The sequence below is a fragment of the Amblyraja radiata genome, chromosome 3 (assembly GCF_010909765.2).
Source record: "Amblyraja radiata isolate CabotCenter1 chromosome 3, sAmbRad1.1.pri, whole genome shotgun sequence".
In the NCBI taxonomy this organism is placed as follows: domain Eukaryota; kingdom Metazoa; phylum Chordata; class Chondrichthyes; order Rajiformes; family Rajidae; genus Amblyraja; species Amblyraja radiata.
This window is the reverse complement of record NC_045958.1, coordinates 22901217-22919309: the sequence shown is the minus strand read 5'-3', so window position 1 is coordinate 22919309 and position 18093 is coordinate 22901217. Positions and strand designations below refer to the sequence as shown.

Genomic DNA, 18093 nt, shown 5'->3' with positions numbered 1-18093 from the left:
GCTTACAACCCAGTGGTATGAATCTGATTTCTCAAACTTCAACTCCTGAATTCCTCCTCTCTCCATCCCTTCCTTACCCAAGTCACACCAGCATCTCGTTCTCACAGAGCAAACCGCTAACAATTGTGTGTTTCCTGTCATCGTCACTTTTTTGCATATCTTTCATTCATTTATTCAAAATCTCTATGTCTCTCTCTCTCTCTCTCTCTCCCTCTACATCCCCGTATTGATCTCTCATTTCCTCCCCCCTGCTCTCTTTCTGAAGAAGATTCTCGACCCGAAATGTCACCCATACCTTCTAGCCATAGATGCTGCCTGTCCCGCTGAGTTAGACCAGCATTTTGTGTCTATCCTGTTAAACTCTTTGCTGCATCTAGCGAGACCTAGATAACCTTCAATTATGAGCTGACAAGTGGCAGTAACATTGTGCCATAAAAATGATGGGCAATGATAATATCCAAATTCCCCATTATCTACATCCTGTGGGTCACCACACACAAGAAATAAAGTTGTCTGCTTGAGCGGTTTCTCTTCTACCACCCTTAATAATCATCCCCTCTGCCATCAGAGCACAGTGGCAGCAGTGGTACCATCTACTAAATTGGTTATTTGCCTGGATTACTTGAATGCATCACTGAGAATCCGATGATTACCGAGACTCAGGTCCTACACCACTGTGACGGACAAGGTCAGCATAGAAATTCCACCAACTAAGTTTCCCACAAACTTAAGTACTGGGTTAAGATGCTGGAAATCCCAATTCTACATCACCGTGGCAGTAGTTGTAAGAGAAGGACTGCAGTGGCGACAACTGCAGAGATGACAGCTCAACAATATCTCACGAGGAATTAAGGATGGACAATAATTCCAGCTTTACCATCATTGCTCAAATCCTGAAAATAAAATAAAAATAATTCTTAAGACCCTCCGTTAGCTCCAAAATGTAAGCTGCAAGCAGAGTTATTTGGGAGCATGATAGTTGCTTACAGGGACCATGAATTCTCACTATAATAAAAATAAACAAAATTATACATCTTGCCTTGCCACAGAGATGCTACTCTTAATAGGCATGTTGAAATCTCCCATAACAACCACAGCATTTACTTTTACTACATGCCAATTTTAACTCCTGATTCAACTTGCGCCCTATGTCCAGGCTACTGTTTCGGGGCCTGTAGATTAGTCCCATTAGGGCCTTTTTAGCCTTACAATTCCTTAGTTCTATCCATACTGACTCCACATCTCCTGTTTCAACGTCACCCCTTGTAAGGGACTGAATTTAATTTCTCACCAGCAGGGCAACCCCACCCCCTCTGCCCACCAGTCTGTCTTTTCAATAGGAGGTATACCCTTGAATATTCAGTTCCCAGCCCTGGCCCTCTTGCAGCCATGTCTCTGTAATTCCCACAACATCATATTTGCCAATTTCTAACTGAGCTTCAAGCTCATCCACTTTATTTTTTATACTTCGCGTATTCATATACAACACTTTGGCCTCCGTATTCACGTCCCCCCCCCTCGCACCGCTCGCAATTGGCCCTAACCGTACTCTTTTATCCCTTCTCGAACTTTCCTTCCCATTAATTCGAGAATCTTTTGTAATTTTTCCTGTAGTCACTTCCCTTTCAACTACATCTTTATACTTCCAATTTGTCAATCCCTCCCCCCTACTATTTAGTTTTAATTCACACGTGTAGCACTAGCAAACCTGCCTGCCAGAACGTTGGTCCCCCTCCAGTTATGGTGTAACCCATCCCTTTTGTACAGGTCTCCCCTACCCCAGAAGAGATCCCAGTGGTCTATAAATCTAAATCCTTGCTCCCTGCACCAGCCCCTCAGCCACACATTCAGATCCCCTATCTCCCTGTTCCTGCCCTCACTAGCACGAGGTACTGGAAGCAATCCAGAGATAACCACCCTCGAAGTCTTGCCTTTCAGTCTTCGTCCCAACTCTCTAAACTCATGTTGGAGAACCTCCTTCCTCTTCTTCCAGATGTCGTTTGTGCCTATGTGTACAACTACTGCCGGCTGTTCACCTTCTCTCTCGAGGATGTTCTGAATTCGGCTTGTGACATCCTGAACCCTGGCACCAGGGAGGCAACAGACCATCCTTGCCTCTCGTCTGCCGCCACAGAATCTCCTGTCTGCTCCTTGAACAATGGAGTCACCCACCACTATGGCTCTGCCCTACGTCGGTCTCGCCGGTCGAGTCCCATCTCTAGGATTGGAGCCACCGACGTGTCCGCCGCTCGGTCTGGAAACATCGTCTCCCCTGACAGTTCCCAAGAGGGCATACCTGTTTACATTAGACACAGCCACCTGGGTCTCCTGCGCTCCACGATTACCTCCCTTTCTCTCAGTCACATACCTTCATTCTTCCCGTATCCTCAGCGTGACAACCTCACTGTAGGTCCTGTCCAGGAAACTCTCGTTTTCACGGATGGCCCCGAGGTCATCCAGCTGCTTCGCCAGTGCCTCAACACGGTCCTTCAGGAGCTGAAGCTGGACGCACTTGCCACAGTTGTAGCAGCCACCGGCTCCATCCGTGTCCCTGGGCTCCCACATTCTGCAAGCATCACTCTGTCTCATCTGTCCTGTCATGTGTTCACCGCGTCCCGTCCCCTCGAGTTTTTTGCATAGCCTCCCCTCCTCGCCGAAGACTCTCGAGCCAAAGACTCACACTTTACTCACAAGGCCGCTCCCTCACTACCGTCTTGCTTATATTGACTGATAAATTGCCTGATTTACCAATTTACAAACCAAATTCCTCAGTTTTAAACTGTTTTTCCCCTGTGACCTACTCACCTTCCCCCACGGGCTTCAGCCAATCAGCTCTTCGCCCTGCTTTTCTTTGTTGCTGCTTGTTCAAGATCCACTTAAGCTCTGGGCTGTCTGGCTTCTTTTTGGCGCTCTTTTTAAACTGCTTTCCACCTCTGACTCACCTCTGACTCACCTTCCCCCACCGGCTTCAGCCAATCAGCTCTTCACCCTGCTTTTCCTTGTTGCTGCTTGTCCAAGATCCACTTAACCTCTGGGCTGGCAGCACGTTCCAAAAGTCCATCACCCTTTGTGTGAAAAAGTTACCCCTCAGATTCCCGTTAAGTCTTTCCCCTCACACCTTAATCCTATGTCCAGTGTTTTTTGATTCCCTTCCTCTGGGCAAAAGACTGTGCATTTACCTTATCTATTCTCCTCAAGATCTTATACACCTCTCTAAGATTATCCCTCATCCTCCTGCGCTTGAAGGAAGGAATAAAGTCCTAGCTTGCCTAACCATTTCCTACACCTCAGATCCTGAAGACAAGGCAACATCCTTGCACTTGTTCCAGCTTAACACCATCCTTCCTGTAGCAGTGTGACCAAAACTGAACACCATACTTCAAATGTGAGCTATTCAATGTCTTGTACAACTAAAACATAACATCCCAACTTCTATAATCAATACCTTCATAGATTTAGGCCAACTTTGTTGGCTTCATGGAAGGAAGCAAAACATAATGGTGAAAATTAGTTTTTCCGACAGGAGGCCTGTGACTAGTGGTGGCTTCTGGGTTTGGTGCTGGGCTCAGATGAGGATGTTTCCACTAGTGGGAGAGTATAGGATCAGAGGTCATAGCCGCAGAATAAAAGGACGTTCCTTTAAGGAGATGAGCAGGATCTCCTAAAACTTTAGTCAGAGGGTGGTGAATCTGTGGGATTAATTGCCACAGACAGCGGAGGAGGCCAAGTCAATGGATATTTTTAAAGCAGAGATAGATAGATTTTAGATTAATACGGGAGTCAGGGGTTATGGGGAGGCAGGAAAATGGGGTTAAGATATATCAGCCATGATTGAATGTCGGTATAGACGTGATCGGCCGAATGGCCTAATTCTGCTCCTATTACTTATGACCTTACTGTTTATGGTTTATATCAATGATTTCGATGAGAATACAGATGGCATGATTGGCAAGGTTGCAGGTGACACTAAAGTGGGTGATATTGCAGATATTTAAATTAGTTATCAAAAATTACAGCAGGATCTTGATCAGTTGGGCAAGTGGGTGAGGAATGGTTAATGGAGTTTAATGTAGATAAGTGAGAGGTGTTGCATTTTGGGAAGTCAAACCCAGGTAGGACCTACACAGTGAATGGCAGGACCCTGAAGAGTGTTGTAGAGCTGAGGGATCTAAAAGTACAGAAACAGTTCCTCGAAAGTGGTATCATATCTAGACATGGTGGTCAAGAATGCTTGCAGTATATTGGCCTTCATCAGTCATGGTATTAAGTATAGAAGTTGGGATGTTATGTCACAGTTGTACACGAGTTGTGTTCAGCTTTGATCACCCTGCTGAGGGATGGTTGTTGTTAAGCTGGAAAGAGCGCAGAAGATTTACGAGGATGTTGCGTGGACTTGCGGGCCAGAGTTATAGTAAGAGGTTAGGCAGGCTGGGACTAGGAGGGCTGGAGGATAAGGTGGGTTTTATAGAGGTGTACTTTCTATGTTTCTATGTTTCTATCATGAGGTTAATAGATGGGGTAAAACAGTCTTCTGCCCAGAATTGGGGAATCAATGGGAACATGGATTTTAAATGAGAGGGGAAAGATTTAACAGGAACCCGAGGAGCAACTTTTTCCACTCAGAGGGTGGTGGGTATATAGAATGAGCTCCCAGAGGAAGTAGTTGAGGCAGGTACGAAAACGACATTTAAAAAACACATTTGGACAGGTATATGAATAGGAAAGGTTTAGTGGGATATGGGCCAAACACGGGCAGGCGGTAATAATGTAGGTCAACATGAACAAATTGGACCGAATGACCCGTTTCCAAGCTGTATGACTATGGCTATGACCAAACCTGACCTTTGCTTGTTATTAATGAGAGATGGATGATACAAAAGTATAGTAATCTCAAAGCAACTTAACTATAATATTATAACAAAGCTCTATAAAGATTTATGTTAGCAATCCTATCAGCTTATTACATTCAGGGTCAGCCCCAATTACCCATTAACATTATCAGGAGCAATATTCTAAATATTATCCTTTTCCTGAATTTTCCTGAATTGCTAGAGAATAATTACATTTTTTTATGAATAGTAATGTCCCAAATGCCATTCAAAAGTTACATTTTCAGATTCAGATTCAGATTCAGATTCAATTTTAATTGTCATTGTCAGTGTACAGTACAGAGACAACGAAATGCATTTAGCATCTCCCTGAAAGAGCGACATAGCAAATGATTTGAATAAATAATAATAAGTGTCCGGGGGGGGGGGGGGGGGGGGGGGGGGTGTGATTGGCAGTCACCAAGGTACGTTGTTGAGTAGAGTGACAGCCGCCGGGAAGAAGCTGTTCCTGGACCTGCTGGTTCGGCAACGGAGAGACCTGTAGCGCCTCCCGGATGGTAGGAGGGTAAACAGTCCATGGTTGGGGCGAGAGCAGTCCTTGGCGATGCTGAGCGCCCTCCGCAGACAACGCTTGCTTTGGACAGACTCAATGGAGGGGAGCGAGGAACCGGTGATGCGTTGGGCAATTTTCACCACCCTCTGCAATGCCTTCCGGTCGGAGACAGAGCAGTTGCCATACCATACTGTGATGCAGTTGGTAAGGATGCTCTCGATGGTGCAGCGGTAGAAGTTCACCAGGATCTGAGGGGACAGATGGACCTTCTTCAGTCTCCTCAGGACGAAGAGACGCTGGTGAGCCTTCTTGATCAGAGTTGAGGTATTGTGGGTCCAAGAGAGGTCATCGGAGATGTTGACTCCCAGGAACCTGAAGCTAGAAACACGTTCCACCTCCGTCCCGTTAATGTGGATGGGGGTGTGCGTGCCGCCCCTGGTCTTCCTGAAGGCTACAATGAGCTCCTTGGTCTTCTTGGAGTTAAGGGCCAGGTTGTTGTCAGCGCACCATGCTGCTAAGTGCTGGACCTCCTCCCTGTAGGCCGACTCATCGTTGTTGATGATGAGGCCAATCACCGTTGTATCATCTGCATACTTGATGATGGTGTTAGTACCATGTACAGGTGTGCAGTCATAGGTGAAGAGGGAGTAGAGGAGGGGGCTCAGCACACAGCCCTGTGGAACGCCGGTGTTCAGGGTGAGGGTTGAAGAGGTGTGCTTGTCTAACCTAACAGACTGGGGTCTGTTGGTTAGAAAGTCCAGTATCCAGTTGCAGAGGGAGGGGTCGATGCCCAGGTTACCGAGTTTGGTGATCAGTTTTGATGGTATAATGGTGTTGAATGCTGAGCTGTAATCGATGAACAGCATTCTTTCTAGTTTGTAATCCATATAATTTATTACCACACATTTGACTTCACAATTAAAAAATGTATAAGCACAAAACTTCTCATTCTTTAGAAAGCAATTTATTTTCTGTAGCAAAAGGTTCCATAATCAGTTGCCAACCAGCAAAGCCAGTTTTTTTTTTAAAGTACATGATCCAAAATGCTTCAAAAAATGGGTTTTCCTCTACTGACACCAAGTGCCAGAAACAATAATCAGCAGCTCATTATATCGTGGGTTGCAAGGGAAGCAACATTTTTAGCACTACATGGTTCAATTCCAACTTCAAAGTGTCCCATCTTCTCCCAGTTCTTGCAGCCAGTCATGTTGTAAAATGTGTATTAAATTCCATTTAGTTATAAATGTAATAAAAATGTGATAGTTTGGCACCTTCAGGGCCAGAGGGTGCTGGACAGGCAGAGATTCTGGACTATTATATAGTACTCCTATGAATACTCCAGCACATTTTTATTTTTATTTTTATTTTTTAAAGTCATACTATAGTATAATAAATGTTCTGGTTAACCTGCTGAGTTTAAAAGTAGTGCAAGTAACAGAGCTCTAAGCCAGATGCCCAACCATTGGGATTTCCGAACAATCAGATAACTAGATTATTGGACATTGCTCGAATTAAACTCCACTTGCCATTTCTCCACCCATTTCTGGAGCTGATTTATCTCTCACTCTATACTTTAGCAGCCTTCCTCACTGCCCTCAACCCCACCAATATTTGTGTTATATGCAAACTTATTAATAATAATAACTTTATTTGTATAGCACTTTTCATACAATTGAATGCAACCCAAAGTGCTTTCCAAATAAACACAGGTCTAAACAAAAATACAATTTAAAACAGTAAGAACATAGGCAGTTAATAGCGTAAAAATGTCAACTGAGTGGGCGTCTCTCATAAACCTGGGTAGGGTTTTCCACAGCTTGGGGGTATTATTGGAAAAGGCTGCTTCACCAATTTTCTTATTGCTGCGGCAAGGGACACAGAAGACCTGAGCGCTTGAGTAGTGGCATAGGGAAGGAGGGACTCTGTAAAATGTGCTGCTCCCAAGCCATTTAGGGCTTTATAGACAAGGAGAACAACTTTATAGTCTATCCTGGATCTCACAAGGAGCCAATGAAGAGAATATAATACTGGGGTGATATGTTCCCTTTTCTTGGTATTTGTTCAAAGCCGGGCTGCGGCATTTTGAATGAGCTGGAACTTGGTGGATTTTGAAGGCAGACCGGTAAATAAGGCATTACAGTAATCAAGTCTGCTTGATATGAAAGCATGTATGAGCTTTTTACAGTCATGTTGAGTTAAGAAAGGCCGTACCTTCGCAATATTTCTGACGTGAGAGAAAGCACACTTTGTTACCTTTTGTATGAGATTTAAAATTAAGATAATTGGCAATTTTTACCCCCAGGCTTGTGACTTCTTGTTTGACATACAGTCAAATTTCCCAGTTTACCGAGTAACATCTCTCTCTTGGGTTTTGATCCAAGTAATAAAATTTATGTTTTGTCATCGTTGACTTTAAGAAAGTTAGCATTCATCCATTTAAAAAAAATGGAAAATAGGTAGGAGGTCAAAGAATTTGAGGCATTTGCATCAGTGGGTATAATTGAGTGTCATCAGCATAACTTAGAAAATTTACATTTTGCTGTCTGATAACTCCTCCTAGCGGCAGCATATACAAGGAAAAGAGTAACGAGCCAAGGCAGCTTCCTTGTGCTATACCAAAGCTGTGACACATAGTCCCCAAGGCTAACAAAGTACTTCCTTCCACATATATAGGATTGGAACCAACTTGGTACCTGATCTGACAGGCTGACCCGATTTTCTAGGCGATCTATAAGAATACTGTGATCAATGGTGTCAAAAGCTGCTGTGATGTCTAAGAGGATCAGCACTGAGACTTTGTTCTCGTAAGTGCTAACTCTAATGGCACTGACTATTTTTTATCAGGGCAGTCTCAGTGCTGTAAATTGTTATGAAACCAGATTGAAATTTCTCTAAAATATCATTTTGATTCAGAAAGTGTTGTATTTGGTTGAATACCACTTTCTCCAGTACTTGCTGTTAAAGGGTAGATTTGATATGGGTCTGTAATTACTCAGTAACCCACTGTCTCAATTTGGTTTCTTTAACGGAGGCTTTACGAGTGGTTTTACAAGTATCTGGGAAAATTCCAGTCTCAAGGGAGATGTTTATAAATGTAAGAAGAAAACTGGATAAACTGTTAAAAACATTAAAAACTTTGTAGGAACCTCGTCGAAATGAGCAGTGGATTTGCTCTCAGTCACAATTTTACAAAGTTCTGAGGTAGAAATACTTATGAAACTGCTCATTTTTTTCTTGCGCCTTACTAGGTCGGCAGCAGAGGACAGTAGAATCTAAGGGGTTACCAGCTCTGATAGTCTGAACCTTATCTTTAAAATAATTGGCAAACCGCTCACATTTTTCAGCAGAATGTGGGGTAAAATAAAAAAATTAGGTGTTGAACCAGAGTTTAGTAACCCGTCAATGACGGAGAACAAAATTTTACTATTTCAACCACTTTCTGCGATAATTTGATAAAAATGGGTCCTCCTTACAGATCTTACAGCATTAATATAAGTAGCAATGGTTTCTTTATAGATACCAAGCTGTACTTCTAGTCCTGTTTATCTCCACTTTATTTTGGCTACTCTACATGCTTTTTTAAACGTACGAACAGTTATTTAGCCATGGAGATGTTTTAGCCCTTACTTTCCTTTTAATCTTGAGAGGTGCAACTTTATCAAGTGTCGTAGCTAGGTTACTGTTAAAAGCTTTTATCATTTCGTCAACAGAATCTCCCTGGGTGAGAGGAGCGAATGTACTTACAAGCTCAGAAAATTTGAGTTTTGCTGCTGGAAATAAAAAGCGCCTTTTACATGTAGACTCCAAAGGGCGCCTAAACAACTTTAAAAACACATCAAAAAATACAGAGTAATGGTGAGAAACAGTAAAATCAAACACCAGGATCTTATCAATTTTTAACCCTCGGGATATCACCAGGTCCAGGTCAGTCTAATTTCCATGTTTGTGAGTGGCCTCGTTTACATGTTGAGTAAAGTTGAGCTTGTCAAGTTCAGAAACTCTGTTGCCTTGAGGTCTGTGCTGTTGTTCACATGAATGTTAAAATCTCCATTTAAAATCACTGTCATATCTCATTATGACCAGTGAGATCAATTCAGAGAATTCTATATGGAAAAATGATAGCTGTCGGGGTGGTCTGTACAGTGTTAGAGTGCGCACAGTTTCATCTGTTTTAAGGTTAATGGCAAGATATTCAAAAGAACAGAATCTCACAAGGTCAACCTCTGTGCACATAAAATCTTTTGTAAAATATTACAGCTATACCCCTACTCAACCAATCTTCATTTACATCCAAGTCACAAACAACAGATCCCTCTCACTGATTCCTCGGGTACTGCTCATAGACCTCCAAACAGTATAGCACCCTTCCACCACACCCCTGTCTTCTACAAATGTTCTATGAGTTTTAAATCCAAATGACCAAGTTACCATGGATCATTTGCACATTAATCTTCAGGATCAGCCAACCATGAGAGACTACCAGATGCCTTACTAAACTCCATGTACACAACGTCCACTACCCTAACTTAATTAATCACCTTGGTCATCTCCTCAAAAAAACTCAATCAAGTTTATTTTATTCTCCCCAACCACCAATCACCTTCCTTATCTCAAATCTGTTTGCTGGGTTTTGTATCATCAGCTCATGAAAACAAATCTTCTTTGTTACTTACCCGACACCTCTATCAAATCTTCCCATCAACCTCTTTTCTCCAAAGAGAGCAAATCCAGGTTTAAAATAATCTATTTTTAATGTATTTCACTCGAGTCATGTTTTTTGTGGGAAAAAAATGACTGTTAATAGAAACATAGAAAATAGGTGCAGGAGTAGGCCATTCGGCCCTTCGAGCCAGCACCGCCATTCATTGTGATCATGACTGGTCGTCCCCTATCAATAACCCGTGCCTGCCTTCTCCCCATATCCCTTGACTCTAGTAGCCCCTAGAGCTCTATCTAACTCTCTCTTAAATCCATCCAGTTATTTGGCCTCCACTGCCCTCTGTGGCAGGGAATTCCATAAATTCACAACTCTCTGGGTGAAAACGTTTTTTCTCACCTCTGTCTTAAATGATCTCCCCTTTATTCTAAGACTGTGGCCCCTGGTTCTGGACTCGCCCAACATTGGGAACATTTTTCCTGCATCTAGCTTGTCCAGTCCTTTTATAATTTTATATGTTTCTATAAGATTCCCCCTCATCCTTCTAAACTCCAGTGAATACAAGCCTAATCTTTTCAATCTTTTCTCATATGACAGTTCCGCCATCCCAGGGCTCAATCTCGTGAACCTACGCTGCACTGCCTCATCACAAGGATGTCCTTCCTCAAATTAGGAGACCAAAACTGTACACAATACTGCAGATGTGGTCTCACCAGAGCCCTAAACAACTGCAAAAGAACCTCTTTACTCCTATACTGAAATCCTCTTGTTATGAAGGCCAACATTCCATTAGCTTTCTTCACTGCCTGCTGTACCTGCACGCCAACTTTCAGTGACCGGTGTACAAGGACACCCAGGTCTCGCTGTACCTCCCCCTTACCTAACCTAACCACATTGAGATAATAATCTGCCCCCTTGTTTTTGCTGCCAAAGTGGATAAACACACATTTATCTATATTATACTGCATCTGCCACACATCTGCCCACTCACTCAACCTGTCCAGGTCACTCTGCAACCTCCTAACATCCTCTTCACAGTTCACACTGCCACCCAGCTTTGTGTCATCCGCAAACTTGCTAGTGTTGCTCCTAATTCCCTCTTCCAAATCATTAATATATATGGTAAACAGTTGCGGCCCCAACACCGAGCCTTGCGGCACTCCACTCGCCACTGCCTCCCATTCTGAAAAGGACCCGTTCACTCCTACTCTTTGCTTCCGGTCTGCCAACCGATTTTCTATCCATGTCAACACCCTACCCCCAATACTATGTGCTCTAATTTTAGTCACCAGTCTCCCGTGCGGGACCTTATCAAAGGCTTTCTGAAAGTCTAGATACACTACTTCCACTGGCACCCCTTCATCCATTTTACTTGTCACATCCTCAAAAAATTCCAGAAGATTAGACAAGCATGATTTCCCTTTCATAAATCCATGTTGACTTGGACTAATCCTTTTACTGCTATCCAAATGCCCCATTATTACCTCTTAGAATGCTACATTATTCACCATTTCATCCAGCATTCCAATATTACCTACGAGTTATGAGGGAATTTCAGAAATTTTCATTTTGAAGAAATAGTGTAATAAATGCAGAAAATGTTAGCAATGTACACCCGAACCATCCGTATCTGTAATATATTAATATCACATTTGGCCAAACAACCCATTTTACAATTTAAGAGATTAGATTATTTGTGGAAAGAGGCACAGCAATGGTGAAAATTGGTTACTTCAAAACCTGTCCCAAAGGCAACAGACACTTAATAGCACTTTACACAATTGAGTACTAGTACTTGGGAGACAATGAATGCAAAGTGGCTATTAGATTATGGTATGCGTAATTGGTATAGCTCAAGGAGTTGCTGAATGGTGGTCATGGTGATGATTTTGCTGATTATTTTTCTCCCATCCCAGATTCACTCTTACCAATATTTGCTCTGCTTGACACCAACTAATATGCAGATCAAATCACGTTTATTTTAAAGAGACAGCCATTTAATATTACTCATTCAATCTGCTTTGTATTTTTGTTTTAAGAGGAGTCAGCCTATTAAATTTATGTATAAAATAAGATTATGTAGAAAAGCTTAGATATTTCAGGTTAATGCACATGCAAATTTATTCATGTTAATCTCTTCAAAACTTACTCATCATATTTGTGGACAAGGCGGAAAATAATGGTCAAACTTATCAAAAACATATTATAATGCTACAAGCTTGCTGTTAACATATCAAGGTAAAACTGTTGAAATTATGTCAAGAGCATTCCTTAGAACTACAAGCAAGCTAGGTCTTGCCACTGAAAAATAAGCTATGACAGAAGACACAGGAAACATGCAGAATCCACAATCATGCGAGTTAAACAGCATTTACCACAAGGTATAGCATTCTTACCTCAGATTTTTCCATTTTGTTCTGAGCATCAATCTGAGTAACTATTTCATTCATATTGGTCTCCAAAACCATTCCTCCCATTACCATTTCTGCCAAAATATTGTGAACCTTCAAAACAGAACCAGAATATTTTGGTTTGGTTAGGCTGCATTTGTACTTTTATGCACAGTTATGGTGGCCCATTGTGAAAGCTTTGAAGAGGGTGCAGAAGAGGTTTTCCAGAAAGATGCCTGGAGTAAGGGGTATTAGCTATAAAGGTGAGGTCGGACAGACTTGGATTATCTTCTATCGAGAGTTGGAGATTGAGGGGAGACCCGATAGAACAATAATATTTTGAGAGACATAGATAGGGGAGATAATCAGAACCGTTTCTCTCGAGGGAGTAGATGTCAAGGACCAGAGGGCATAGCTTTAAGGTGAGAGGGAGAAAGTTTAAAGGAAATATGCAGGACAGTTTTTTTTAAAAGCACAGTGGTGGGTACCTGGAATGCGCTGCAATGGGTGATGATGGAAACAGATCGAGAGTGGCTTTTAAAGGCCTTTTATATAGGCATATGTACATGCAGGGAATGAAAGGATGTGGATCTCATGCAGACAGAGGAGATTAACGGTGTCATGATCGGCACAGGCATTGTGGTTCTAAGGGCCTGTTCCTGCACTGCACTGTTCCATGTATTACTTAACTACTACTTTAAATAAACCATTGATTTATAAGCGTATTAAAAGTTACAGGAAGAAGGCAGGAGAATGGGGTTGGGAAGAAAAGATAAATCAGCCATGATTGAAAGGCAGAGTAGACTTGATGGGCCAAATGGCCCAATTCTGTTCCTATGATTTATTAATCTATAATCATTGGCAAGCACAAAAGCGTAGGAAATCAGATTAAAGCTTCCAGTAAATAAAGTAATGGTAGGCACAATGCATGAACTCTAACCAAGAATACATTCATTTTAAAAAACTTTTCAGAAATGTGTGTGCAAACTAGCAATTTCTCTTTCAGTACACAAATTGTTATCAAATTTTTGTTTACATTTTATTTGCCTTTTCCAGGTAAATTAACTAGACCATATACACCTCTTTCCCCCATCTGCAGCTGTCTTACTCCTTATACATCAACCACAAGCATTCTAGTCACTGTTATTATTCAAAAAGGGACTGAATTCTGAGCCTTTTGGAATCCTACTGATTGCCACTTCCAGTCACAAAAACATCTGGCAGCCCTTTAATTCCTGTCACTGAGACAATTTGCAAATCAATTTGCAACACATACTTGGGTACACTAACCCTAACTACACAAAAGCCTTGCTAAAATCCACACAGCTACATCAAACACAAGAATATAATAATTACAAACAGGAATGAGCCATTTGGCCCTTTGTGTCTGATCTGTTGTTCAGTAAAACCGTGGCTGATATTCAACCTCAATGCCACTCTCTTGTTCTTTCCTTATTTCTCTTGATTACCTGAATATCCAGAAATCTGGAGTACTGTGAGCAAATTTGGGCCCCATATCTGAGGAAGGACGTGCTGGCTCTGGAGAGGGTCCAGAGGAGATTTACAAGAATAATTCCAGGAATTAGTGGATTAGCATATGATGAGCGTTTGACAGCACTGGGCCTCCACTCGCTGGAGTTTAGAAGGTTGAGGGGGGACCTCTTTGAAACTTACAGAATAATAGAAGGCATAGATAGAGTGGATGTGGAAAGGATGTTTTCACTGGTGGGAGAGTCTAGGATCAGAGGTCATAGCCTCAGAATTAATGGGCACTCTTTTAGAAAGGAGGAGAGGAGGAACTTCTTTCGTCAGAGGGTAGTTAATCTGTGGAACAGAGGGCTGTGGAGGCCAAGTCAGTGGATATTTTTGAGGCAGAGATAGACAAATTCTTGATTAGAACAGATGTCAAGGGTTATGGGGAGAAGGCAGGGAAATAAGATTAGGAGGCAGAGTTCAGCCATGATTGAATGGCGGAGCAGACTCGATGAGCCGAATAGCCTAATTCTACTCCTGAACTTGTGAACTCTATTGATCCCTATTTTGAAGTACTTTCATATTTGAGCCTTCAGTCCCCCAGGATGGGGTATTCCAAAGATTCAGAAAAACTAGCTTCACAAAATTTATCCACATCAAAGTCAATTCTTTATTGCGATTTTGATGAATAATTCTACATTCCTCAGCCAAATGAACCATTCTGCCTGCATCGTCTGATGAGCCCCAAATGTTGCAAGTTTCAATGAGAACTTGTTTCATTCTTCTAGCGTTAACAGGTCAATCTCTCTTCTTACAATAAACCTACCACCATCCCTAGAACCGATCCAGTGAATCTTCACTCACACCCTCTGTGACAAATATATTATTTTTTTATGCAAGGAGACCAAGTACAATTTCATCAGGGCCCCAGATAAGTGCCGAAAGGCATCTTTAACCCTATAATCACATATTTTTGTATGGAAGGCCAACATATTGTAAGAAAAGTGGATGAACTTAGAGCCTGGATTGACACCTGGAAGTATGATGTTGTGGCGATCAGTGAAACGTGGTTGCAGGAGGGCTGTGATTGGAAACTAAATATTCCAGGATTTCGTTGCTTCAGGTGTGATAGAATTGGAGGGGCAAGAGGTGGAGGTGTTGCATTGCTTATCAGGGAAGATATTACAGCAGTGCTTTGGCAGGATAGATTAGAGGGCTCGTCTAGGGAGGCTATTTGGGTGGAACTGAGAAATGGGAAAGGGGTAGCAACACTTATAGGGGTGTATTATAGACCGCCAAATGGGGAGCGAGAATTGGAAGAGCAAATATGTAAGGAGATTGCAGATATTAGTAGTAAGCACAAGGTAGTGATTGTGGGAGATTTCAATTTTCCACACATAGACTGGGAAACACATTCTGTAAATGGGCTGGATGGGTTGGAGTTTGTAAAATGTGTGCAGGATAGTTTTTTGCAACAATACATAGAAGTACCTACTAGAGAAGGGGCGGTACTGGACCTCCTGTTAGGAAATGAGATGGGTCAGATGGCAGAGGTATGCGTTGGGGAACAGTTCGGGTCCAGTGATCACAATACCATTAGTTTCAATATAATTATGGAGAGGGACAAAACTGGACCTAGGGTTGAGATTTTTGATTGGAGAAAGGCTAACTTTGAAGAGATGCGAAAGGATTTAAAAGGAGTAAATTGGGACAGTTTGTTTTATGGGAAAGATGTGGAAGAGAAATGGAGTACATTTAAAGGTGACATTTTAAGAGTACAGAATCTTTATGTCCCTGTTCGGTTGAAAGGAAATCGTAAAAATTGTAAAGAGCCATGGTTTTCAAGGGAAATTGGACACTTGGTTCGGAAAAAGAGGGAGATCTACAATAGTTATAGGCAGCATGGAGTAAATGAGGTGCTTGAGGAGTATAAAGAATGTAAAAAGAATCTTAACAAAGAAATTAGAAAAGCTAAAAGAAGATATGAGGTTGCTTTGGCAAGTAAGGTAAAAGTAAATCCGAAGGGTTTCTACCGCTATATTAATAGTAAGAGGATAATGAGGGATAAAATTGGTCCATTAGAGAGTCAGAGTGGCCAACTATCTGCAGAGCCAAAAGAGATGGGGGAGATATTGAACAGTTTCTTTTCTTCGGTATTCACCAAGGAGAAGGATATTGAATTATGTGAGGTAAGGGAAACAAGTAGAGTAGCTATGGAAACTATGAGGATCAAAGAAGAGGAAGTACTGACACTTTTGAGAAATATAAAAGTGGATAAGTCTCCAGGTCTGGACAGGATATTCCCTAGGACATTGAGGGAAGTTAGTGTAGAAATAGCAGGGGCTATGGCAGAAATATTTCAAATGTCATTAGAAACGGGAATAGTGCCGGAGGATTGGCGTACTGCGCATGTTGTTCCATTGTTTAAAAAGGGGTCTAAGAGTAAACCTAGCAATTATAGACCTGTTAGTTTGACGTCAGTGGTGGGCAAATTAATGGAAAGAATACTTGGAGATAATATATATAAGCATCTGGATAAACAGGGTCTGATTAGGAACAGTCAACATGGATTTGTGCCTGGAAGGTCATGTTTAACTAATCTTCTTGAATTTTTTGAAGATGTTACTCGGGAAATTGATGAGGGTAAAGCAGTGGATGTTGTGTATATGGACTTCAGTAAGGCCTTTGACAAGGTTCCTCATGGAAGGTCGGTTAAGAAGGTTCAATGGTTGGGTATTAATGGTGGAGTAGCAAGATGGATTCAACAGTGGCTGAATGGGAGATGCCAGAGAGTAATGGTGGATGATTGTTTGTCAGGTTGGAGGCCAGTGACGAGTGGGGTGCCACAGGGATCTGTGTTGGGTCCACTGTTGTTTGTCATGTACATCAATGATCTGGACGATGGTGTGGTAAATTGGATTAGTAAGTATGCAGATGATACTAAGATAGGTGGGGTTGCGGGTAATGAAGTAGAGTTTCAAAGTCTACAGAGAGATTTATGCCAGTTGGAAGAGTGGGCTGTAAGATGGCAGATGGAGTTTAATGCTGATAAGTGTGAGGTACTACATCTTGGCAGGACAAATCAAAATAGGACGTACATGGTAAATGGTAGGGAATTGAAGAATGTAGGTGAACAGAGGGATCTGGGAATAACTGTGCACAGTTCCCAGAAAGTGGAATCTCATGTAGATAGGGTGGTAAAGAAAGCTTTTGGTGTGCTGGCCTTTATAAATCAGAGCATTGAGTATAGAAGTTGGGATGTAATGTTAAAATTGTACAAGGCATTGGTGAGGCCAATTCTGGAGTATGGTGTACAATTTTGGTCGCCTAATTATAGGAAGGACGTCAACAAAATAGAGAGAGTACAGAGGAGATTTACTAGAATGTTGCCTGGGTTTCAGCAACTAAGTTACAGAGAAAGGTTGAACAAGTTAGGGCTTTATTCTTTGGAGCGCAGAAGGTTAAGGGGGGACTTGATAGAGGTTTTTAAAATGATGAGAGGGATAGACAGAGTTGACGTGGAAAAGCTTTTCCCACTGAGAGTAGGGAAGATTCAAACAAGGGGACATGACTTGAGAATTAAGGGACTGAAGTTTAGGGGTAACATGAGGGGGAACTTCTTTACTCAGAGAGTGGTAGCTGTGTGGAATGAGCTTCCATTGAAGGTGGTGGAGGCAGGTTCGTTTTTATCATTTAAAAATAAATTGGATAGTTATATGGATGGGAAAGGAATGGAGGGTTATGGTCTGAGCGCAGGTATATGGGACTAGGGGAGATTATGTGTTCGGCACGGACTAGAAGGGTCGAGATGGCCTGTTTCCGTGCTGTAATTGTTATATGTTGTTATATGTTATATTACTTGCTTTCATAATTGCTTGGTGCACCAGCACTTTGGGTGTTACCTTCAAGGACTCTCAGGTTATCAACATAACCCGATTTCTCAACAATTAAGATTATTCTGTTTCTGTTTTGTAAATGCGTGTGATAACTTAAAATGTTTTCACATAAGACTCCATCTGGCCTCTTATTCATTCATAGAAACATAGAAACATAACAAATAGGTGCAGGAGTAGGCCATTCGGCCCTTCAAGCCTGCACCGCCATTCAATATAATCATGGCTGATCATCCAACTCAGTATCCTGTACCTGCCTTCTCTCCATACCCCCTGATCCCTGATTCATGCAGCTTGA

General features: G+C 42.0%; 1 protein-coding gene across 1 annotated transcript in view; it reads right to left on the bottom strand.

Moving 5' to 3' along the window:
- Positions 1–18093, bottom strand: part of ap3s1 (adaptor related protein complex 3 subunit sigma 1) — a 91285-nt gene that overhangs the window by 12382 nt on the left and 60810 nt on the right. Inside the window, exon 5 of the mRNA XM_033017457.1 lies at positions 12436–12543. Coding sequence (XP_032873348.1) covers positions 12436–12543 — 108 coding nt within the window. The remainder of the gene's footprint in view (positions 1–12435; positions 12544–18093) is intronic.